The following is a 26,235-nucleotide window of genomic DNA, read 5'->3' as shown; positions in this document are numbered from 1 at the left end:
ATCCCTGGGAGTGTCCACAGCCAGACTGGGCAGGGCTTGGAGCCACCTGGGATAATGGAAGGTGTCCCTGCCATGACACGGGGTGGAACAAGTTCTTTAAGGTCCCTTCCTACCCAAACCATTCCAGGATTCTATGATTAGTCATTAGGAGGGAATTGTAGCAAAGAGAATAAGTGGTTCTTTTTACTCTCCAGCTACACTATTGGAAATAAAAGCAAATACCACAATCCACACTTTGTGTTTCAGTATCAACACAATAAAATAAAGTGCTTATTGACCATCTTAAAAATGACTGATGAGTCAGGGCTGCGAGTTATGTTATGCATGAAGGATGCTTATCCATCCCTCTGAAGGGGAAGCTTCATGGTACAATTTGCAGCTGCTGAGGTGGATCCAGCATTTCTCCCATATCCATGTCTGGATTTTCCCCACTGCTTGGCCAATCCTGATCAGCAAATCCAGGTCTCAATTCTGCTCCCTCTGCTCAGCAACTGCAAGAGAAGGGACACATCCCTGCATGGGAAGGACAGAGAGAAGGAACATCCTCTACCCCTTGTTGTAGAGAGAAGAAGCTTTTCTCCTTTAAGCACTGCTGGAACTGCAAATAAAGAGATATTGCCTATCTGGCAAAACATCAGCAGGGTGACCTTCGACAAGGCCGGGTTTGTGCTCTGTGAAAAACAAGGAGCTGAGCACATTCCTAGAGCTTGGCTGGGCAGGGTTGGTCCTGCTCGATCCTCTGAGTCACACAGGCTGGAAAGGTGACTCCAGGGGTTGGATCAGGTTGCTTTCCACATGCTGGATACCCCAGGTGAAGCATGAAGTTGTCCTGGGGGAGGATGTGACTGAAGGGCAGCCAGCTCGGGCAGCCTCCTGCAGCTCCCAGTGCCCCTGTGGGTCTGCCCCAAACTGCATCAAAGTCAACTGGAATTACTGAACCCAGGGAGGTTTGCTTCTCCTCCCACAACTGCCTTGGTTGTTTATTTAGATTATTTAGAGTAGGAAGGAGCCCGTGTGGATATTGCATGTGGCTTTTTCACACCAGGCTGTTGTGCCCACAGCTCCAAATCTCCAGGGTCAGAGGCCTCTCTGAGCAGCTCTGCTGCTGCCACCCCTGAGCCCCTCCAACACTAACTTCTGGAAGGCTGCATCTCCTCCCTACCCTTGTCCTGCAGTGTTTTAGGCATATCCAGTGTATTTCTACCCCAGCTTGCAGGCAAAACTGATTTTACTTCTGTGCAGAGGCATTACCAGAAAATTTCATTACCCAGTCAATGAAAACATCTAAAGTCCATTACAGATGTTGAGAGAGAATGTTTTACCCAGTTGGAAGACTGAATTTGGAAGTAAGTTACTTGCAGATATTATTATTACAAGCCTGTCCTAGACAATAATAATGAAGTATTGATGGAAGTTTTGCCAGAGCAAAGACTGCTGGGTTTCATACAGAGGAAAGATAGTATCTTCATTTAGTTTTATTAGACTCTTGATACTCTGCCCATGTATTTTTTAATTCACCACAGTAAAATTCTAATTAAAGAACAGACTTTGCCTCCCATTAATATGACACTAAAAAAAAAAACATTTTAAAGAATGCAGCATCTTCCCCACAAAAATTATAATGAGAAGACAAGCTGCCAGCGTTGTATAGAATGTTGTCGCTCCCTTATGAAGCGTTTCATGATTTCAAACTCCTTGTAAGATCCAGAGTGTCAGTAGAGTTAAAGGCTCATTAAACAGAGCAGTAATTTCTACAAAAAGAAATAGGAAATATTCTCAGGTTTTTTTAATGTTCTAATTTTCACTTCTTTTGAAGCATCTGTCAAAATAACTCTTAGTAGAAATTCTGTAAGCACCACACTTCAATGTCTGTCAGGAGTAGAAGTAGTTTCTTCCTTTTTACTGGTTCCAAAATATATTGAGTTCATTACAGGATTTGATGGGGCTGACATCCAAATACTTAACTTTTCTTTGACTTGGAGTGATTTTGTTTTCATTTATCCAAAAGACAAACCTCAGCTAGGTAACTGTTGTAGGCATTCTACAAAATACCGTAGGAATGTTCTTTAAACAAGAATTACTTTGGAAAGCAAATGTTTCCTCAGAGGATACTGAATAAACTGCAGGATCTCTAAAGTGCTGAGCCCGAGTTAGGTACCACAAGTTAGAGAGTCGGTGACTAATGAGATCATCATCCAAGATTAAATCAGTGCCCAAATCAGCCACATGTTCCATATCTGATTCAGAGCAGGAACTTCAGGGAGAATCAGCAAAATCTTTCTTGAAGGATGAAAATCTGTTCTCCTGTCCTTAAGAAAGGGGAAAAAAAAAAAAAAACAACCAAAAACCTTAACACAAAATGAGATTGATTTCTTCCTGTGAGTAATAATTTATTCATTTTGGGAAAAATCTGATGTTTCCTTCCCAGCTTTCCATTTCTACCTGATGAAGACTGATCCATAAACTGGGAGGATGAGACTGATTGCAAGTCCTGCCAGTCTCAGATTACCCCCAGGGGTTTACCTTTTGGGTGGGTACACAAATGCATATTTACATATGCAAAATACATTCTCTGGGCAGTCTTAGAGTGGTAAACACTGAGAGTGGCATTTTCTTCGTTATAATTGTGTGAGCTGTGACTGAAAGCCTGCCTTTGGAGATAAAAGGAATCCAGGATTGGGAACCTTAAGGCTGCAAAGCTATAAGCTTAGAAGTCAGCAAGTGCCAGGGTACCCTGTGCTCACATAATTAAAGAAAATATCATAATTCATAGGCTCAAGTACTGAATTACTGCTGTCCTTCCAACCTTTAATCTGACATTTCATTTTTGTGACACCAGCTCCATAAGTCAAATGTCCTATTTACATGGGATGCTCCATGTTTGCTTTGAGGAACCAAATGAAAACAAATGAAGAATAAGAAAAATCTCTTCAAGAGTGTCATCAGGCTGATGTTGGGTGGTTCATCAGCAGGGACAGAGCAAAGCCCTGGATGATGGGCTGAGAGCACAGGGCTGGCACTCTCCCCGTGGGCCACTTTCTGCACAGAGATTGAACAGCCAGTGGCCCATGGCTGCTCCCAGGAAAAATTGTAAGAGGAGTCCTGCTAAGGCCCTGAAGTCTTTAATTTCAGATTGCTTTTCACAGGGTTGGAGTCTTCAAGGAAGGCAGGTAATGAGTTATCCAGGGGTGGCACTGAGTATCTGCAAATTGCATTTTTTATAGTTTGATTGAGTACAGGTAAATTTTCACTGGGGACAGCTGAGCACACCCCTGGGTGTGGGACAGTGGAAGGTGTCCCAGCTGGTAAATTATGGAATCAGAATGTTGATCTCTAAGCATTTGGATGAACAGTTTTGACGGGCACTTCTGAAAATCTGGGTTGTTTTGAGTGTTATTAGCATGTGTTAGATGTTCCAAGGGTGATCAGTCTTACGAGACAGAGGTTTTTGGGTTAGAATCAAGCAGATCAGCAGGTGATTTGTCAGTGACCTGGCTCACGCCTTTAGCAGCGTGTTGCTGTCACTTGAGGGGCTCAGCTCTGCTCAGAGCCAACACAAAGTGCTGGGAGGTGTCATTGTAGGGGAATTCCCTCTTCGGACCTTGTCCCTAACCTATTGCTTGGCTTGTGTTTGTGAAGGTGTTGAACTGTCCCAAAATGGTCATGTTTGTGCAGGGAGCAGACCCAGCTCAACACAGGGCTGTAATTCTGCTGAATAAAGTGCAGGGAATAAAAACCTAATTGATTATTTTAAATTTTCCTTCATTATATTCGGGAAATAAATGTTTTACCTTTTGGTGTTTCTTTGCCTGCTTTGCACTGGCTGGGTCAACCATCTCATTCCAAAACTGAATTAGACCAAAAAAACCCAAAAAAACCCCCAGAGCTAAATGCACATTTCACCTCAATTTGTATGCATAGAATCATTTTACAACACTACAGTTACATTAAGAGGAGAATCTAGTCCTAGTTTCAAAGTAAATTCTAAAATAATCTCTCTTAAACCATGTCCTCCTAGATTTAATAAGTTAATTTTATTTCCTGTTTGCATTTTTAAGGGCTAGTATCTCATTTAAACATTACAAACTGAATTTGGAGATATTCCAGAATATTGATTATTGAATATGAGCATGTTCTGTGCTTTAGCAAATTTGTAGAAAGCTGCTTTAAAGTGTGGATTAATTTGAGTTCCCCATCAGCCCAATGTGGTCCTGAGTCCTTGGGCCAAGGAAATCAGACGCTGTGTTTTTTCAGCCGTGCCTTGTGCAGGATGTTTGTGAACATCCCACTGACTCTGCAGACCTGCAATACAGAACTGGTCCCCAGCTATAAAAGAGCCACAGGGAGGCTGGTGCTGATGAGAGCAGAATAAACTCAGACCTTGAGACCACAGGTTGTGGTGCTGCTGTGATAGAAGATTCTGTTTTCATGTTAATGGTGTGTGTGCAGTGATGGAAAAGCTCTGGAATAGCATTTTTGACTCTCTTTTGTTGGGATAAGTCACTCCATAAATGTCACCCCTTCCTTGGGAGTCCTTTTATTCATCTGTTACCTTTTCAAACTGCTGTGTTTGCTTCATTGTGTCTGACTTGTGCTGCTGCACCAGGTACTGGGTGTCCCTGTTGACCCAGAGCACAGCAACTCCCTCATCATCCCCACAGGGATAACCAGCCCTTGGGGAGCACAGCAGCACTTCCCCTGTGTCCTCAAGGTGTATTTCCCAGGACACAACTGCCAACAGCATGCCATGCACGACCACAGCAGGAACATTTCTGCCCTGCAGGAGTGGTTAAGCACTGGAACAGGCTCCCCAGGGAAGCGGTGGAGTCACCATCCCTGGAAGGGTGCAGAGACAAGCAGATGTGGCACTTCATGATAAGGTTTAGTAGGCGTGGGGGTGTTCAGCTGAAAGTTGGACTTGGTGATCTTGGAGGCCTTTTCCAACCTTAAGGATTCTAGGATGTGGTGATTCCGTTTGCAGGAATTAGCCCTCATTTCAGGAAGGAATTGAGGTTTCAGTGTGGGAGTGGGGATGACAATAGGAGGAAAACCCTTGGTGCTGCTCTGAGCAGTCTCCTCTGAGGAGAGAATCCCTCTCCTGTCACAGCACCCTGTGCACACCAGTGTGATTGTGCTTGGGCACCCGGCTTCATCCCTCACAGAGCCACATTCATTTTTACTGGTGACAGCTCATCTCCAGCCACATTTCCAAAGGTGAAAAAGTGAGGAAGTTAGCAGGTTTGCCAGGGAATGTGGGCACGTTCCTGAAATATGGCAGTTCCCTTCAATGTAGCATCTCCCAGGAGAACAGGGGCTGTTTCAGCCTCATCCCTCACGGTATTGACATCCCCACAAGCAGCTAAGGGGAGCATTTGTACCTCCCTGACATCACCTCTCTCAGGTTGCTTTCCTTATTGATGGTCTGGTTAAAGTCTCTGTATCATTTTGACATTTTTAATGGCATCTGCATTTACAGCAGAGCGCTCGTGTGAGCTTTAATCAGCTCTGTGTTCACACGTTGTTGCTGTTATTATTTATCTCTATTACAGTAACTCACCGAGGCAATCAACAAGAGCAGGATCAGACTGTGCTAGGCGGGGGCTGAGGTTCAAAATGGTCTCTCCTTGTTCATGGGAGACCTTGCTGATGATCCCAAAGTGCAGCAAGATCCCATGGCTCTGCACCTGCTCTGCTCTCTGTCTCTGTCCCGGAACCTGGAGTCACTGTCACACACCAGCCAGGATTTGCCATACTGATGCATAGAGAAAAAATACCTTTTGGTTGCTGAAGTATTTTGTTTCTTCTGTTTTATAATTCTCTACCTGGAGCTACTGGATCCCAGTCCTGTAGCCAGTTACACACTCAATTAGTCTCACACCTGAGCGAGCCTGCTGAGCTCAGTGGAGTTAATTGTATGAATAAGTACTTGGATTTTAGCTTCTCATCCCTGTATCTACCTTGCTAAAGGTACAGAAGTGCCCACAGTGCAGATCTCGGAGTTATCAGTATATCATTATATAAATATCACACCATGTTCCAATGAAATGACTCCACAGTCATTGGAGTCACTGCAGTATGGGACTTAGAGGAAAGGGGAGCAAAAAGCAACAGCAAATGATAAACTTTGAGCAGCAAAGATCTTATTTTCATGTGAGGTTACTGCAGTGTAAAAAAATCAGGTCAGGATGAAATTTCATTCTCCAGATTTTACCCTGACATTTTGCTAACAAATTTCACTCAATTCCCTTTGGTGAGATTGTGGGGTGAAATTTGCTACAGGGAGGAAGCAAACGTGACCAAATACTGCTTGTAAATAAGTGCTCAAACAGGATGGACTTATAGAAAAGGAGCTGTGTTTGGGGCAGGCACTGTACAGTTGAAACAAGATGCTTGAACTAATGATGGGAAATGGTTTTCCCTTCCTACAAATGGTTTTCTTTTTCCTTCACTTCCTTTCAAAGTGAAAAACACAAACCCAGCAGACAAATCAGATGCTTGGAGCACCCACCTGAGACATGAAAGAGCGAGGATAGAATCATATCTTGTAATGAGTGTTATTTATTCATATTAGGGAAATTAATTGCAACTGGAGCTGTAGCAGCTCAGAAGAAGCCACAGTCTGCAGTTGGGGCTCTGATGTGAGGTGTGGGAAGGGAGGAATCAATCCCCAGAGCACGCAAGGTGCAGTTTGATCCCTGAACTCCACTTTCCTGTGCTGAGGGACATCAGCTGTGCATGTGTGGTTCAGGTTTGTGTCCTTTATGGAGGTGCAGAGCTGCATCCCTTGATGTTCAAGTTGTGCAGAAAACAAATCAGTGTTTCTGGAATGGAAATTGCTGGGGAACTCCAGCAGCTTTGCTCCCTGCCCCAGAAGGCTCACACAGCCTTAGCAAGTGTCTATGTGAAATAAAGACAGATCATCTCTTCCCACAGATTCTCAGTAATAATTTAAGTCTTATAAGGAGTAAGATTTTGTTTGCTTGGCTCCCAGTGGTGTTAGAGAGGAGCTATCATCCCTGTTTACGGCTGGGGGGAAGTGAGGCAAAGCAACAAACGATCCGGGATGAGGCACGAGTGGGATCCTGCATGGGGGGACATGGGGTGCTCTGCTCCCTGCAGGACATGAAACCTCTGCACCTGCATCCCCTAACACCCTGCAGATCTTTTGGAGACCTTGGAATTGTCTTCTGAGGGCTTATTTTGGCTTTTACCTTGCTCAAGAAACACAAATTTGTAAACTGGCAATCACCAGTGCAAATTAACAAAGAGCTGTCTTCTTTTTCTGCTGGATATCCTCACACTGACCAACGAGTATCCTCCTCCTCAAAATGAGGGATAAGAAATAAAAATATTGCCAAAATTATTGGATAGAAGTAGTTTTTCAGTGTGGGTTTATAGCCAAGTACTCTAAAAGGAGAGGGCAATGAAATTTCTAGGACAAAAGCACCAGGCTTAAGTGAGCTTTACATTTACCTCTCTAATCCTGGAAACAGATCCAGGGCTGAGAAACAGCCTGTGTCACCTGGGATTAGTTTCCATGTTTGCAAATAAAAGAGTTTGTGAAGACAGCCCTGTTGCTGGGATTCCACTCTCCTCTCCTGCCTGGCAGTGGGATTTACACACTCGCAGGAGGGTTGCTGGTGAAATTGAAACCAGCTCTGAGCACAGCCAGCTGTGCCTGGAAAGCCATCAGTAACTGTCCTTCCCAGTAGCCTGTTCCGAATAAGATGAGGATTTTCTTCATCCTTGCCACAGCTATGGTGCAAGGCTGCTCAGTGGAGGGTAGGGCTGCTGAAGAAATTCCTATTTTCCTGCAGGCTTTTTGCTGAGGAAACCTTGACCTCAGGTGTTTGCTTGAGCTCAGTGCATGCAGCTCAAAGATGTGTTGAAGAGGGGCTGTTTCCAGAGCAATTCTGGAGAAACTTCCTGTGGGGCTGACTTCCCTCTCCCATCCTCCACATGCTCTTCAAAAGAGAAGGGATCAGGCAGGATTGTCACATGAGGGTTCTCCCTGTGCCTCACTGCATTCCATAGGGAACCTCCTCTCCATGTCAGTGCTCAGATGGTTTGGGGTCCTTCTGTGTTGCTGTTCTTAGCACAAGAATTACCTGATATATTCACTCGAGATACCTTCATCCCGAGCCTGAGCAGCCTCAGGACGTCCTGTCTCCAGACTCATTTTATTTCTTCCCATCTACTTAGTCCAGACAACAAAAATAAATAAATAAATAAGTCAGAAACAACACCAAGGAGAAAGCTTTCTTTAGATTATCTTGTATATTATCTTACGGGAACATAACAAAGAAACAATATTTGATGACATGATTAAATCGACAGGATTTGCTCGGCAACACCACCTGCCATTAAGTGCACTGCATGCAGGATGTGACCCTCTGCATCTAATTCCACTATAAATTCATTCCTTCCAGCAATCTAAGAGCACTAAGAAACAGGATATTAAAAGATTTCAGGCCTGATCCAATAAGGTGTTAAACAAGTCCTCAACTTTAGGTATAACAGTGGTGCCATTATGTCCTTGCACCCTAAAGCTGGGTTGGGGAGGAAGATGCTGAATTTGGGTCTGAGGGGGATGCTGAATCTGGGTCTGAGGGGGATGCTGAAGCTGGGTCTGAGGGGGATGCTGAAGCTGGGTCTGGGGGGGATGCTGAAGCTGGGTCTGGGGGGGATGCTGAAGCTGGGGTGGGGATGGGCAGATGTTAAAGCCGGGTCGGGGGAGCAGTTTGGGAGTGGGGTTCCTTTGGAAGGCTCTGGCCGAGGTGCACACGGGGCTGTGGGGTGAGGCAGCCCCGTGTGCCCGCGTGGGTAACTCCGTGTGCGTTCGCAGGCTGTGACAGCGAGCACTGGGGGCCCCACTGCAGCAACCGCTGCCAGTGCCAGAACGAAGCGCTCTGCAACCCCATCACGGGCGCCTGCGTGTGCGCCGACGGCTTCCGCGGCTGGCGCTGCGAGGAGCTCTGCGAGCCGGGCACCTACGGCAAGGGCTGCCACTTCCAGTGCCAGTGCCACCACGGGGCCACCTGCGACCACCAGACCGGAGAGTGCCACTGCGCGCCCGGATACACCGGCGTGTTGTAAGTGCGGCAGGAGCGCGCTGGGGCTGCCTTCAACTGGTTTGGGTCGGACGCGTTTAAGGCGAGGAGTAAATGGCTGAGTTTACACCCTGTTATACACTGGCCTTTGAAAAAAATCATAGAATGGGATTTCAGAGAGAATGAATAAAGGGAATCTCTGTTCTTGCTGCTGGTTATACCTGTGTCCCTGAAGGCAGCCTTCAAGAGACCTGGAGAGGGACTTAGGACAAGGGTGCATGGTGATAGAACAAAGGGCGATGGCTTTAAACAGGACTAAATGGGATATTGGGAAGGGATTTTTCCTTGGGAGGGTGGGGAGGCCCCAGCATAGGGTGCCCAGAGCAGCTGTGACTGCCCCTGGATCCCTGGAAGTGTCCAAAACCCACTTGGATGGGGTTTGGAGCAGCCTGTGAAAATGGAAGGTGTCCCTGCCCATGACAGGGAGTTGGATCTGGCTTCAATGTCTCTTCCAACCCAAATCGTTCTGGAGTTCTATGATTCTATGCTATTAAAATAAAATGTAATGCTAAAATAAGGTTTAAAATAATTCATATGTTCCAACTTGTGCAACAACTCTACCTGTTCCTAATTTCAGAGTGTGAATACAATCCAAATTACAGTGGAGTTTTGATAAGCAGTTGGACTCTCTCCTCATTAGCAGTCCATTGCAGCATCAAATGGGACTTTTCCATCCCCAATTTATTTGACTTTCAATCTAACTGAGAAAGCATTGCTGTTAACTATATCAGCTTAGTATCTAGGGGGTAAATTTTAAGCACAGAGAGCAGGGATTTAGCGGTGTGACTCCTATTAACTTTAACGAGAATCATGTAGCTAAATCCCCATCCACCACACGGAAAGTTTACCAGTAGGATTCACAAAATCTGCATATTAATTTTAGGACAGCAAGCAATAGTTTCTTGTTTAAAATTGCCCACAGTGTAACATCAATTCTCATTAGAGATCTTTCAGTAGCTTCAGAAGTAATTATGTTTTTCAAAATTATTTAAGGGGAAAAGAGAATTTAGTCACTGAATTTGGTTGGAGAGCTATTGTAGGTGAGTTAATACTTTTGCAGTCTATTATTATTTGTTCATCTGCATGAAGAGGAAGGTAAAAAATAAGGACAGAGTTAACCCTCATAAATAAGTGATAGGCCTTGTGAATATTTTATTTAGTACCTGATTTCCTCCTAGACTTGTGACGTCAGTCGTGGAAGGACTCACTGCTAAGGACTCCACTTACTCTTGGGAGTGCTCCCCTTGACATCAGGGGGTCAGTTCCCAGCAGGGCCAGCCCCCTGACGTTGTAGGAACATCCTCATCAGAGGACAGTCAGCTGGGGGACAACATCCTGTAGTTTCAGAACCTCAGTGCTGAAAGGTCTGATGTGCAGATGTAGGTGACACTGGGTTTTGCAGGGATTACCCCCACATTGCCCCCCACGAGTACTGAGAGAGACTCAATGAGCTTAAATAGCCTTTAAAGGATGTTGAGTTCTTGCCAGTCCATTATACACTGCAAATGTTAACATTCAGTAGTGACTAGAGGAATTTCAAGCATTTTAATCCCATCCTTTTATTCTGTTTGCAGCTTCTTTTATTGCCATGTCATATAATTCACATTGAAGGCTTCATCCTGCGACTCATATTTTCCTGGGCTATTTTAATGGTTATGGGTTGTCCTGTGGAGATGGGTGGGATTTGGTACATGCAGAAAGGTTACACACATGCATCAGCCTCCCAGGGCTGGATCCATGGCACGTAAACAGCCCCAGCAGAAATAAAAGGAATCTCAGTTAATTGGCAGTGCCAGCTGAGCCTTACTGAGGTTTCATCATTTGCATGAGGACTCCCATGATGACCTGTGTTGTGTGTTTTCCTCATTTGCTGTTCCCTGTAAGCTCTCTAAGCTGATGTCTCTCTGTTTTCTGCTCTTCTCTCTCCCCAAAGCTGCGAGGAGCTGTGTCCCCCCGGCAGCCACGGAGCGCAGTGCGAGCTGCGCTGCCCCTGCCAGAACGGGGGAGTTTGTCACCACATCACTGGGGAGTGCTCCTGTCCTGCTGGCTGGATGGTGGGTACTGCTGCTCCTCACTCGGGGCCTGCAACTGGGTGGTCATCGTTCACTGGCTCGGCTGATGTGTGCCAGCCAGGCTCTAACAATTCCCAAACTGGAACCACATTTGCTGGCTGTGCACAGCCCCTGCACAGATAGGCCACCACTTTGGGACCTGCCACCTTCCCTGGAAGCGTTCCAGAAACATGTGGGTGTGGCACCTGGGGACAGGGGTTAGTGGTGGGCTTAGCAGTGCAGGGGGAGTGGTTGGACTTGATCATCTTGGGGGGATTTTCCAGCCTTGGTGGTTCTGTGATTCTCTGGCTGGTAGGTGCCATCACAGAGTTTAAAAACAACAGCAGGCCACGAGACAGGAGAGTTATCTGTGAGTTGCAGTTCCTTGGAATACTCCCTGCAGCCTTAGACAGTGCCCTCACGCAGGACAGAAAGCTCAAAGCCCAGCTCAGCACTGTCAGAGGCACAAAGTGTCCTGTTCCCCTTCAGGGGAGAGGGGGAAGCCAGGGGGAATCCGAGGCTGAGGCAGGCAGCAGAGCTGAGCCCAGGGCACAGTTCAGGGTTGTGTCCTTGCCCAGGCACCACTGCCATTGATTGCCAGAGATTTGCTTGTGTCAGGGCTTGCACTGCAGAGAGACAGCTGCCCTAACCTTTAATCCTTTGTATCAGGAAAGCAATGCCAAGCATTTTCAAAGTCCTCAACTTTATCAATAATGTAATAATGAACTCTCTTGGGGCATGCCAAGTCTCACAGGCCTTCATCCCATTTAGCTGTACTAAACTTCTTGGCATTTTTCCTGCATCTGACAATTAGTCTCTTGGCAAAGTTGCTGGATTTTAAAGCATGCAAGTACTCTGAATTTTTTATTTTTACATGGAAAGCTCTGCAGATCATCACACAACTGTGACTTCTGATGGGGACCTTCTACCTGTTCAAACCCAGAAAAGCTGAGAGAGAGGTTTATGTTCCTTTCCATTTATACATCAACTGCTTCGAGTTCAAAAGCACCAGCTATGAGATGCTGCTGTACATAAGCAACAATGCTGTGTGGGAGAGCACTGCTGTCCTTAATTTTTGGTGGAAAATATCTCTAACTGGAGAGCTGGAATCTCTCTAACACCACCCATCATAGCAAGGATGGTGGTGAGGTTATTGCATTTCAAATGACAAAGGAAAAACTTGTCAGAAGTGTGAACATGGCCCTTTACTCTCACCTGGCAATCAGTGGCGGCAAAGAAAAGTTTCTTTCCTTGAGTGCTGGAGCATTAGGAAAGCAATTCACGTATTTCTGAGGGCCTATCAGTCCATTCTGGCGCTAGCCCCTAAGAAATGATCAATAAAGTGATTCACATAAAAATATTACTTTTTTCATTTCTTCTCCTGCATGCCAAGATTTCTCAGGATCTAAGGTGTTTTGCAGTATTTTTCCTTATTTGTATTTTATCAGGAGTTTTCTCCTCTTTTTCAAAATTAAAACATCACTAAACAAATAAGAATAGCAGGATAGAACAGGAATTTTTAGATGTCTTTTAGGATGCAGCACAGACCCTAGGAAGAACCAGAGCAGTGCACAGCAGTTGTACTCTGGCCCAGTCCTGCCCAATTCCTTACAGCCTGGAGTTCTTTTATGCATTTTTAGGAGCCCAGAGAGACTTTTCTGAAAACCGTGTTGTTGGCTGCTCTGTCCCTGGAGGAACCCTGGAGTTAACAATTGATGTTTGAAACAAGCATAACTGAAAATTGAAGAGAAAGATCAAGTATTCTGCAGAAAGAAACTGAAATTATAAGTAAAAGCACTAAGCTTGTAAATGTTGAGATTTTAAGTATAAAGGGTCTCTCCAGGGTTTTAATGAAAAGCTGGTAATTCAGTGTACAGAGAGGGATAACAAGTGTGTTTTCATGCTATATTTTTAACTCTTGGTGGTTGCACTGGTTTGGGAAGTGAGACATGAGGGGGCTGTAAAGGAGCAGGCGAGATGGGATTGCTAGACAGCATTCATTTTATTTCACACCACGGATTTCTGTGACACCAGAAATTTTACTTGCTGATTTTGAGGCTTGAGACTGCACATATATATTGACTATACCATCATTTTGGAAGGAGAGAATTCTCCCTAGATTTATACAAGTGCAAATCCACTTGGACTTTATTGCTGCTGGATGAGCTGCAACTTTTATCCTTTCCTAGGGTGGCTTATTAACAGGAGCTCAGCTCCCTTGGGGTTTGCTGGGATGGAGAAGGGAAGGCATTGACTTTAAAAGGAGGAAGTTCTGGGGTTCTGAGGTTCTTCCTTGGATCTGCCATCTTCAAAGCCCGGTTCTTTTATGACTTGTAATTTCTTTCCTCCCACCAGTGCTGAATCTCTCAGCAGCAGGAGTTCCTTGGATAGTGTCCTGTGGGACTTCACTGCCCCACGGGTTCCTCACCAGGAGGATGGTGGCCAACAGCCTCTATTGTTGAACAGTCAACAGAACGTGGCTTCCAGCATCCCACAATGTTGGGCTTTTTCCACTTCTGTGCCTTTGTGGCCGTGGAGTTTAGTGGGTGGCTGCTTTAGGGCCTCATTAACAATTTACAGGTTTAATTCTATACATCTTTCTCATTTGCAATATTAAATTCTCCAAGCGCTCTCAGGAAGTGGGGAGAGAAATTAATTTAGCATTTACAACACTTCTCAGAAGCCCTTTTGAAGGACTAGATCTCTGTGCTCTGGAAAGCAGCAATATTTCCTGATGTGACAGAACATTTGTCACTGGCAACTCCCCCTGTTTGGCCCCAGACCCCCATCCCAAGGCACGGTGGTGCTGTGGAAATACAGCACATTCTGCTCATCACTTCTCTCCTATTGATTCTGGCCACTGGGAAGCATCATTTGTATTTTTGTCTATTTTTCTTTTTGCTGTGGATTTTAAATGTGGGGGTGTCTGAGAAAATGGAGCAGAAAAAAAATCTTTTGTGTCCTACAGAATACAGCAAACAATGTCAAAAGCAGAAGCTGATGAGATCAGGGCCTTAAAAAGGTGCTGATGGGGTGAACTTTGCTGATTAGATGTATAAGCAGCAGGAAATTTCAGTCTGACATTTGATCCTCTAGAGAGGGATGTTTTGAATTCCCTTAGTACATATTAATGCAGAAAGTACAGCTAAAGATTCTCTAGGCTCCAGGGGAATGCATCCCAGAGTATTGCTTTCTCATCATTTGTTGATAGAAATCCTGTTCCTTTTGAGACGTGAAGGGAGGAAGTATTTATTATCAAGATAAATGGACACTTAGGTTTTCAGATATATAGTGTTGTGTATTACTCAAGTCCAGAGACAGCAGTTTTTAACTCTGTAATCTGAAAGTTCTTGAACTGAGGCCAACCTGCCTGTTTTACAGCCAAGGAGCCACATAGCCCTGGTTGGGAAAGGCTCAAAGTATCTGTTTTATGGTGACATTGAAGAGCAGCCTCTTCACTTTGGGGCTGTTGATACAGCTAAACTTCCCAAGCCCCGAGGAGTGAAAGCAGCCATTATATTCCTGGTTTGTATTTTGAGTAAGTTGTGTCTGATACATGCTTTGTTCAAAACGCAGAGGCCCCAGGGCTTGGTTAGGGAAACAGAGATATTAAACCCAAATAATCCTGTGGCCAGACACTGTTTCTGTCTCACGCTGGGCACTGTGGTGGCACTGGCAGCAGCACCACTTGCTGCAGATGCCAAACATTTTCCATTATAGGACCACAACTTCAGATCCCAGCACTGCCAGACTTGTTTTGGCTGAAGCTCCTCAGTTGGATGCCAGCCTCAGGCTTTATATTTGCTCACAGGGAGAAAAACGTTCATACAACTTCTAAGAAAGTCTGGGGAAATCCTTGTAAGGCCTTGATACTTGGCAGAGACATTATAGGATACCTGGGGGGAAATCACCTGAGACTGGCAGGTAAATTCTCCAAAGACACAACCCCACACAAGGGTGAGCATTCCCTGCCCTGGGGCTGAGCAGCTGGAGCAGGGATTACCTGGGAGCTGCTTTACTTGTGAGCAGTGCCAGGGGCACAGCAGGGACAGGCTGGCTTTGCTTCACTCCCAGGGCTGGCTGAGCAGGGAGGAAAAGGAGGAAACATCTCAGAGATGAGCATTTGGGTCTGGGTGGAGGAGAGGATTAAAAGGGAGGCTGCAACAGGGATTTGGAATGGACTGGAATAAAGAGGCAGGAAAGCAGAGAACTGGGAGTATAAAGTGGGATGTGGAGTTGAGGCAGGTCAGGGACTGAGATGTGGCTCCAGGGTTGGGGATAAGGATGCCGGATGCTGCATCCTGCCACTGTTTAGGGATGAGGCAGATATTCCACTGCAAAATTCCTGTGGCTTTTCTAAAGCTGTGGCAGATCCATTCTGAGCTGCTTCGAGAGATGGATGTGTGGCTGGAGAGAGCAGAGGGAGCAGAATGAAGGGTGTGAAGGGCAGTAGAGGAATCTCCAGCCTCCAGCTGGGTTGGGTGAATGAGACTGGCTGAACAGGAGAGATCATCACAGAGCATCAAAACCAGCACAGCTACACCCTCCCAGTGCAAACCTTCCAACAATCCCTTCCTTCCCAAGCCTTCTCTGTGCAGCAGGTGGCCAACAGCTTTTCAGACTCTCCATTTCACAAAAACCCCAGGAGCACACAAGCAGCTCTGTAGACTTCTCCGTTTGCCTTCAACTTCTCCCACATCTTCATGTGGCTGTTCAAGGGGCAGTGCAAGCCCAGCTGCAGTTTGTGGGGGAGACCCAAGGAAGAGAATTATCCCTGAGTGTGCAGTGGTGAGAAAAAACCCTGCTGGAGTCAGGCCAGGCAGGCATTTACTGTGGTAGCAGAGTTTTCAGACTGTCGTTAGCACATCTTATGCAGATAAAATATTGCTGCTACACTTACATCTAGTTTTAGCAAGAAGGACAATAAAATTCCAAGCTGCATAGAGAAATTTATTGCATTATGAATGTTGACTGAAATATTGCTCTTTCTACAACCTTACCAGGGGCTGGTATGTGCACAGCCTTGTCCTCCTGGAACCTTTGGAATTAACTGCAGCCAGGACTGTCCATGCCACAACGGAGGGCACTGTGACCCCGTGACAGGAAAATGCCTGTGTACAGCTGGCTATATAGGAGACAGGTAAAAATCAACCCCCAAAGCCTTTCATTTGAACCATGGACTGTCAATATTTATATCCCTTCTAGGACAATCTTCCTCCCTGAAAAATGGTGTTATGTTTCTATTGCTCCAATTAGGTTCATCCTTCTGAAGCACTTCAAGCAATATAAATGTGGCAATGTTATTACTTTTTATTGGCAATGCTCTCCATTTACAGGGGTTTTTAATATAACTTTTAAAATTTAATGGATTAAATTTAATTTAGATATTTACAGTGATAAATTTAATAGAGAGCATTACATGTTTACAAGATATGTAAATGAACTATCTTTATACAAATTAATATCCTCAAGAGTAAGCAATGCTGCAGTTTAATGTCTCCTTGATTCTTCTGTGCTGCTGTAGCACTGATCCATCTCAGCCACCAGCAAAAGGTGATAAATCCTCAAAATTTATAAACGAGAGCCTTCACCCATGAATCGATCAGAGCAGATGATAATATTGTTTTACCAAGGTGTCATGGATTCAGCAAAATGACTACACAGCAAAGTCAATGAGGGATTGCAGCACGTGCTGCCTTAGCCTGCAGCTGATCCTGCCTAACAAAGGTTGGGAAGTGCAGGTAAAGCAGCTCTCAGGAGCACTTTGCATGGGGCCTGTGGCGCCAGGGTTTGCAGAGATGCACAGCTCACCAGTGGATGTTGTGCTAAAGCACTTTCTCCTCTATATTCCCTTTTTTACTAGCTCTGTACTGACATATGCTACAATTATATTTTTATGCAACAAAGCTCATTGGAGTTTCTCATCTCTGCCCTCACTGAATAATCAGCAGGTCGTGGTAGCACAAACATCCAACCCTCAGCCCTGAGGGAGGGTCAGAAGGCTGCTGCTTCCCATTACACATGGAGCTTCCCTGTTTCCATTTTATGGACAGTTATAATTGGAGGGGGCTCTGGAGTTTATGTCAGGATTTGCATGGGGTTGAATATGGAGGAAATACTAATTATTTCCAAGTAATTTAGAGGAGAAGACATCAGTGAACCTCTCTTCCCTGTTCTCCATCTGGAGACTGCTTCCAGACATGTGATACCATATAATTCCTGTTTCTCTTTCTCTCACTGTGGAGACTTTTCCACTGAAGGAGGCAGCTGTGCAGCCTGGGCCTCTACAGTGGGGACCACACTTGGATCCCGAGCTGCTCCCAGTGCTGGCCGTGCTGGGGGAGGCTGACAGAGCCTCTCTTGCTCTCCTCATTTGGTTGTTGCCCACCCTGATGGATTCCTGGCTGTGGATGGATCAATCCAATCAAGTGTTGGAGCTGTTGGCAGCTCCCAGCCAGCAGCCTGCATCCTGTTGGGGATGAGGAAAGGGGATGGGAAGAGGATTTTACTGCTGATTGCCCTTGGAGAGGGGCTGGAGAAGGCAGCTCAGGGAGAGACTGAGCAGAGGAGGCACATCAGGAGGCACATGGCAGGAACTCACAGAGCAAAGGGAGTGTGGACTCCGGAGGTCTGTACTTGGAGAAAAGTGAGAGAGAGTCAGACTGCAAAGAGAGATGTAACTTGGTAAGGGCAACAGTAAAAAAATAAGGCAGAATCTGTTGGGAGAAGTGGAAAAGAAGTGAGAGAAGGTCACATTCTGGACCTGCATCCAAGCAAAACCCTTGGGAATGGCTCACCTTCCCCATCCCAGAGCAGGGAAGTAAAAGACACTGAGAGGAGAGGCAGGAGAGCAGAAATGCAGGTGTGTGAAAGGGTGAATGAGAACAGGATTGAAAAGGTAAACAGGCAGTTAGGAAAGCTCTGCTGCAGCAGGGTAAAACTGGATTAGCCTAGAAATTCCCACCTTTCCAACGGGTTCCTGGAAAGTTAGAACATGTTCATCTCTCAGTCTTTAATCCCCCTTCCATAAGGGAGGGGAAACCTCAGGTCTGTTGTATCCAGCTGCAGTTCTGCTGCTCGCTTGGGCTGGGCAGCCCTGGCTTGTACTGGCTGTACTGGTTTGTTCTGAGCACACACCTGCCTCACCTGCCTGGGGCCCACTGAGTTCAGTGAGGGACGAGGTCTTTAAAGAGTCTGAGTGGCTTTCCTTGGTTTTGTGTTCACACCACAGGGACAATGGGACAGACCAGGCAGCTCCAGCTTAGCTCAGAGTCTGTTTTACCCTCTGCATCTCCTGCAGCTGTTGCAGTGTCACAGCAAAAAGGAGAGCAGGAAAATCTGCTGCACAACAAAACAGTGCCTGCTTTAACATTTTACAAGGCATTGAAAAAAAATCTTAATAATGACAGATACTGTGAATAACAGCAATAAAGACATAAATACATTTTACCTACTATCATCTTAAAATTGTCAATAAGTACTATATAATGCTACAGTTCATCATCATGTGCAGAAGATAATAACACACAGTTAGATAAATATCTGTGGAGATGAAATGGTCATAAAGGTCTGTGTGAGTGTAATTGCCACACTTTTGTTCCCTACCTGTTTTCCAAGAGTGGCACTGCACTAAATCTCTAGGAAATTGGCAGCACTGTTAATAACTGCAGGATGCTTTGTGTTCACTGAAATGACTGGATCTGTCATGGAAATGTATGTTTTACAAACTGGAAAGGAATAATAGCAGAGGCACAGTTAGAAGCTGAGAATGGAGTGTTTCAGAATGGAGTGGCTCACAGGAAAAGTGAACATGCTGGTTTAGCTTTGTTTTCCATATTGCCCTTAAATTGAAAGATTGAATCTTAACAGAATAAATCTCACATTTATTAGAACTATATGGGCAGATTTACTCTCCTGTTGTTGTGTTTGTATTTGTATCTCTTATCTCCAGGTTAGTGCATTTTGGATGGCTTTTCATATTTGTCTGTGCTACATAAACGTGATCGCTATTCCAAAACAAAGAGGACAGCCTAAAAAACTTCACAGCATTATTCCTTAAAAAAAGAAAATTGTGGGGGGAAAATGTAGGAGCATGTACTAAGTTCATCTGTTAAACATGCTGTCTTCTGTTTAATATTTTGTGAAATTGCTTCCATTAATTCTACAGGTGACAGCCATATTATCCTATCCCAACCCAAATAATTATGGTACATATTAAAGTTCAGAGGATATTATAATACGAATCTCCCCAGATAGGCAGAAAGCAATGTAAATTAAACAAGAAACATAACTAGGGCTTAGCAGCTCATTTTGTAATTTAATTGAACAATGTATCTGGTTGTTAATGGTGCTATGGACACATTAGATTGATATGTTGCAAAGGAAAGATGTTTAAGTAGAAAGCTAATTCCTGCTGTGATTATTCTCATGTTCCAGAGGAGTCATTATTAGTATTCTTTGTATAAAATTCATTAGCGGTAGCTGCTTGATCTCCAAATAAATAAGTTGGTTAAATTGTTAGTAGAAAAAGGCTAATTATGTAAATGGATTAGGTCGTCAATATTTCATTTCCAGATGCTTTTCTCCCTGCTAGGTAATGCTTCATCTTCTATAAATATAGAATGATACAGTGCACTATTGACTAAGAATTCACCCCGTGGAGCTCAGAGCTCTCCTGCTCACTCAGGGTCTGTGCAGCAGTGGGGACATGAGGAGCTTCATTGTTCCTCCTCGCATTTCATTTGCTGGGAGTGTTCCAGCCCCACTGTTCCCATTCTTTGCTGGCTCTTTCCTTTGCAGCTGAACCCCCTGAGAGCAGCAGGGCTCTCTCTCTCTGGTGCCTCTCCAGACTCTTTCCCTCTTTGTCCCAAACTCCTCTCACTTTGGGTCTCGTATGAACTCCTCAACTCGGATTTGCAACTAGCAGCTGTGTCGGTGCCTGCTGGAATTAAATCACCAGCCAGGCCCTTTGCTGTGTTCATTTATTTTTAGCAAAACGTGATAATCTGAAGCTGCAAAAGTAATGCCCTTCTTATATACTGCCTGTGTTCATTGCAGTTTTGCCTGGCTTGCATCACACATTAATCTTTTATTACTGATCATTATATTAACTCTCACCTGCCAGCTGTGAAATGACCTGCAGAAAGACATTTAACAATTGCCTCCATCCACTGAGTTTACAGTATACACTTTAATCAATGCTCAGGCTTAAATTAATGCTGATAGGCAATTTCCAATGCCTGGCATCCATGTGATAAGGGAATTGGACTTTTCTGGGCTTTTTTTTTCTGTTTTTATTAACTGAAAAGGCCTATCTGTATTTCACGGTGGATCATGTAAACTGTGGTACTGACTCATTGCAGAATTCTGAAACCACTGAATTATGTCAAGCGCACAATCAGTTGCTTTCTTCAGGACCTTAGCTGAGCTTTTCCAAGTAGGAAATAATCTGAACTCTTAAATTGGTAGTGTAGGACAAGGAAGCAGACTTTTTGGCAGATCTCAGAACGTATCCAAGTAGGGAGATATTTTTAACAGTTCATGGAAGGTGCAATTTAAAACAATCTGTGTAAAGTGTTTGCAGGTTCCAATTTTATGTGCATCAAATATTAAAAATGTTGGCAATTTTTAAGAAGATTCTCCACTAAGGAGCATGAAAGTGATTTTATGGAGATTTTATACTACTGAGCTACCCTGGAGTAGGAGAAGAAAAGCAAATTTAAGCATTTAGTTACTCAGAACACACTCAAAACACAAAGGGGTTTCTTTTCTCCTTGTTGGTATAAAACTGATGCAATGTCAACAAAGAGGGCAAGTAAAACTGAAACGTTGCTGGAGAACATTTTGCTCAATATTGCTAAATACACTTTCCCTTTTAACCCTCCTCATCACTGAGAGAGCCATTCAAGGGAGATGCACAGTCCTCCTGTGATAAAGAGAAGTCAAACAGGTGAGGGGTTTTATAATAAAATATTTTATTGCCTATCAGTTTCTTACGATTGATGAACACAATTGTCAAGGTCCAGGAAAGAAGAATGCATTTTGTGAATGAAGGTAACATGAACTGATGCAAATTTAGCAGGATATAATTGGGCACGGATGAATGCAGTTTCTCTCAGCAGCAATTTGCATGCCCAAGATATCCCATCGCTCTGGTGATACCATCAATTCAGTGTGTTACTTCAATGAGCAGGGATTGCTCTGGTTGGTATTTAATTCATTACCAAAGAGGTTCCTGTGTAAGAGCCATGTCCTGCTGAGACTGTGGGTGTAACTGGGTCCCATGTCCCATGCCGTGGCAGGTGCCAGGAGGAGTGTCCCATCGGCACCTACGGCTTCCAGTGCACGCAGACCTGCGCCTGTCAGAACGGGGCCAAGTGCTACCACGTCAACGGGGCCTGCATCTGTGACCCTGGCTTCAAAGGCATCCACTGCCAGGAAAGAATGTGTCCTGAAGGGTTCTATGGCCTCAAGTGCAACAAGAGATGCCCCTGCAATATTACCAACACCCTCAGGTATGTACATCGTGTCATATTCTAGTGCGGGGACTGGTACAAAAGCATTGGGAAAAAATCCAGCTAACTACACCTACTGTCCTTTTCTCTGTAGTTTTAAGGACAAACACAGAGAGTTTCTCTGATTTGCAAAATTTTGATTTAAACGACCTCAGGTTTGGAATCATAAGCCTCAGTCCAGCCAGATACTAAGCATGGATTTATTTACAGTTCTGGTAACACCTGAAACAGCCTGACATACAGCTTTATCCTGTAAACCCTCTGGGCGTAAGAACCACCAGATGATGCTCATGTGTGGATAATAGTCCAATGAAGTTTAAAAAACAGATATATATTTACTCAAATCCATCACTTTTCCTCTTTTTTTATGACATGGATTTGCTTGTTAGATCTATAGACAGCAAGGGGACTTTCAACATGAAACCTAATTTGCTTCAGCTGATGTCTCATGGCAAATTACCTTGTTGGAAGCACTTGAGGCCGATGTATAAATAGACTGAAATCAATATCCCTGAGTCAGTCTGTGGAACTGTAACATGGTTGACATCGTCAAAATAGACTCCTCACGTGAGCCCATTTTTGCTCTTCATTCTCTTTGTGTATGAGGAAAATATTCAGGAAAATAAATAGCAGGGAATTATACCTACAATGGAATGAGCCTCACTTAAAAGGTCAGAGTTTGATGTTTTATTCCCTTTTTTGCTTTTTTAAAGATCTGATTCTTGAGGTTCTCTTTACTCTGAGACAGAGCCACAAACAGACTTGAGCACTTTGAATTTACTTTTCCATTGCAGGCTTGAATAAGTTTTCCAAACCTTGAAAAGAAGGAAGAATTTAAGACTCTTCCCTATTATCCTCTTTGTTACCTTAAGTAGTTCCTTGCCTTGTTTACTTCTTACTGCTGGAATTGCTGTTCAGAGAATCCTCACTCCCTGTCTTGCAGTAAAGGGAGCCTGGACAGCCCAACCCCCTGGCCTGAGCTGTCTGATGTTCTGGAGCCACATTTCCTCACCTGCACCGTGCTGATCCCCTCAGCTCCCACTGGATTCCCTCCTGTTTCTGCCCCTTGCTGTTCAGCAGGCAGAGCCAATTTAGGGTTTTGTAGGCTTCAGGGGGAGTTGGAGATAATTGATGCCCAGGCAAAAATGCTCTTGATAGATAATTCTTCAATTTGGAACCAGACAGGTGGGGACCTGACTGTCCTGCTGATGCTGACAAACCCACCTTGCCATCTTGCTGCTGTTAAAATAAAAACACACTCAATTATGTATGCAAGAAATGGCACCTCATTTGTGTGCACACACAGACACACACACAAACACTTCAGGCAAATCTGTCTGTGCACTTGAGATAGACCCTATTTGTCTCAGTCTTGGAAATAAACAGGTGATTTTCCTTGTGAATTCAGCTGTGAGTGGTGAGGCTTTGCTTAACTGGAAGTCAGAGCTCACAATGGATTATTTAAAACTTGTAATTGTGGTGATACAATTCTTGTGCAGCAAGAGAGCGCCAGCACAATTGGGTTTGACAGCCAGGATCCAAAGGGTTTGAGGCTCCCAGGGAGCTCTGTACAAGAGTCTCCCATCACTTCTGATTATGTTGTGTATCATGAAATCACTGCAAAAATACCATCCCTGAGGCAAGACTGCACATTATACACAAAAGGTTAGTGCTGTGTTGTACTGAGGATGGGGGATGCCTCAGGAATTACTGCAGAGTGAGCCGAGGGATAAATTCCTACATGTCACATCACTGCAGCACCTGTGGTAAATCCAAGCTGAATTGCTCCTCAGTGTACACTGTTCTTCAGGTGTACAGGAGAGTGAGAATATGCTCATGGTCAGCCGCTGACACTTGTGTCTTCACCGCTCCTGAGGCTGCAGAAACCTGTTTCCATAAAGGCAGAAAGAGAGTGGAAGGACTGCGGGCCGCAGGCAAGGCTGAGCTTGGCTGCAGTTTCTCAGCTATGTGCTCAATTCATTAAGAGTCTTTTAGGAGGGGTAAGACTGTGGGTTGGAGGGTGAAAGAATTCACCCTGTGTTACTCAGAACTACCTGGGAGGTGCTCTGTGAGTTTGCCAGAGGATTTTTCCTGAAAGAACAGACTTGCACCTTCCAGCTGTGAGAAAATAAGAGGTCTCAGAGAGGTTTGAGAGAGCACAGAAAGGGGATTGAATCCTCTCCCAGCTCTTTTCTGGGCATGTGGTCATTCCTACACACCCTGCCTGTGCCTGCTTGCTGTCTGATGGGGACATTTTATTCCTTCCCTCCCAACACTGTTCCATCAGTGTCCCTTGCAGCATCCTCTGCTGAGATGGAATCTCTGGTTCCTTAATAAATTAGTCTGGTCTCTCTGTTGATAAAATCTCCCTTTTTTCCTACATCTTATCACTGCTGTTATGGAACAAAGAGATGCCAGCAAGCTGTAGGTCAGTAAATGTTCTTTCATTCATCCATGGGATTTCAGCTCTCCACTTTTCCAGCAGCTCTGCAGAGTGCTGTCAATTGCTGAGCCAAGGAGCGTCAGAGCTGGTGGAAAATGACCTTTTCCAAAGGCACTCCAAATTCTGAACAAATCTTTGTGCTGATTGTTTAACCAGTCCCATACAGTGCCCTTCTCTTCCCACCCACCTCTTCCCATTCCTCTCTGAGTGCTTGTTCATATTGAAACTGGGCTCTTCCAAAGTGACTCATTTACCCACAGCCATCTATTTTCCCCAGGAGCAGTTTAAGCTCCCCAAGTGTGGAGGATAATTATTAAACACCTGTAGAAGGTGAAGGAAACTCCTGTCCCTGGATTTGTTTCATTTGATCTGGTTATTGGAGAGTTGACTGGAATGGAAAGTTCTAAGGGCTTTGAGGAGTAGCTGAGGAGGAACAGTAGGAAATACACAATCAGCTTTTCCATTTTCATAGATCTATCTGTTTTAATGTCTGAAGAGATCAGAGTGATCATCTAGTCTAACCTCCAGCATAGTAATGACTGAAGGACACCATCCAATAATTTCTGCATCAAAGCACACTGAAAGGCACTTTGTACAGGACTTTGAACAACCCCACAATTAGGTGATTTAGAATGTGGTGGTGACTTGGACTGTCCTTCCACAGGAAAGGATACACCTGTAAAAAACTCCCCTCTGCAAAAAGTCCATGTTGAGACAGCCTACAATAGCAGGAAGGGAATAATCCTGGCTTGTTCTTCTGTCAGGCAGGGAGGGAAATGAACAGCTGGAGTAGTCCTGGGCACCCACCCTTCCTGAGCACTGCTGTGGAGCCAGCCTGGGGAGCCAGGAGCCCTTGGTAATGTCTTTCCCAGGTCAGAAATGTGAGAAGGAAGGAAGCCACTGTGACAAAGGCAAATGGAATGGGCAGGTCACCAGAGGCTCCAGTTATTGCCTCAGCTGCAAGATGGGCAAGACCAAACCCCATGGAACTTCCATGAAGTTCTGCCTTGATCTGAGTCAATAATGTGCTGGACAAGGCTGGCTCTGAAGATGTTCTGGACTGAAGGAGCAGCCCTGCAGCCTCACTGTGGCCACTGCTTTAAAGCAAGAGGCATTTTAGTAAGGGACACTGGATGTAGTGTGGACACCGTAAAAGAGAAAATGCTGTAAAATAAGGTTTCGGCTGCTGATAATGAAAATGAGAGGACTGGTGCTGCTGTATAAACAGAAAATCAGAAAATTCACTGGGAAGGTGTTGCTTTGGCTGAAAGATGTGTGGAGAAGAAATTCAGAATTTGGAACAGACTGTGCTGTCTAAAACACTTCTAATTTGCCTTGAGGAATTTACCTGGTTTTCTCAGATTTCCTCAAAAGCAGATGCTTAAAAAATTTAAAGGTCAAAAATGCCTTTATGCTTTTCAGTTCAGCTAATAAAATTTTTAAAAATAAATATTTTATTGCTTTAAATGTGGCTCAAAAGCCAGGGATTGCACAGTAGCTTTCAAAGTGCAGCACCTGGAACCCTTTCCTTGTCAGCCCTGATGTGTGTGTGGACAGCTCTGATCCACCTCTGCTTGGCTTGGAGCCACAGGAACACTTGGCTGCCTGTGTTCACTCCTGGTTTCTACTCTGCTTCTTCCTGCAATGCAGGAGAGTTGAAGAAATAAAAGTTGTTAAGATTCAATGCAAACTAGTGAAGGATAACACTGCCAAACTCTTTGAAGAGTGTGAGGTTCCCTCACTGCTCCCAGCAAGGGTTGGAAAACAGATGTTGGTGGGTTTCCCTTTGAGATCCTTTTGGAACCCTCCCATTCTCTCACCCATCCTTCAGTGATCCTTCTGCAGAGGAATTGTTCATTAATTTCAGTTTTTTGGGGGCTGGAGAAATGCCTCACATGCACTGTGACCCCTGCTGGCAAAATGTTAGATGGACACATGGCCTGGGAAGGTGCACTCAAAACAGGAGGGGAGGAATTATACAGCTATTTATAAAAATTTCTAGCTTTAAGTTTTATTCTGCCTCAAACATTTCAGCTTCAGTCCAAATAGCATTGAATTCACTGGGCAGTCTGGATACATGGGTGTTTGGATGGGTGATAGATGAATTTCCTGGCTCT

General features: G+C 44.7%; 1 protein-coding gene across 6 annotated transcripts in view; it reads left to right on the top strand.

Annotated features, from left to right (window-relative positions):
- The window catches only part of MEGF11 (multiple EGF like domains 11), a 254,203-nt gene that overhangs the window by 150,444 nt on the left and 77,524 nt on the right, over positions 1 to 26,235 (top strand). For all 6 annotated transcript variants that reach the window (XM_038146753.1, XM_038146755.1, XM_038146754.1 and 3 more), the window contains exons 7-10: positions 8,846 to 9,092; positions 11,044 to 11,164; positions 16,165 to 16,301; positions 21,463 to 21,675. In XM_038146753.1, the coding sequence (XP_038002681.1) occupies positions 8,846 to 9,092; positions 11,044 to 11,164; positions 16,165 to 16,301; positions 21,463 to 21,675 (718 nt within the window). The remainder of the gene's footprint in view (positions 1 to 8,845; positions 9,093 to 11,043; positions 11,165 to 16,164; positions 16,302 to 21,462; positions 21,676 to 26,235) is intronic.

Source organism: Motacilla alba, chromosome 10 (assembly GCF_015832195.1).
Source record: "Motacilla alba alba isolate MOTALB_02 chromosome 10, Motacilla_alba_V1.0_pri, whole genome shotgun sequence".
NCBI lineage: Eukaryota > Metazoa > Chordata > Aves > Passeriformes > Motacillidae > Motacilla > Motacilla alba.
Note: the sequence above shows the minus strand (reverse complement) of the source record. Positions and strands in the feature narration are given on the sequence as shown.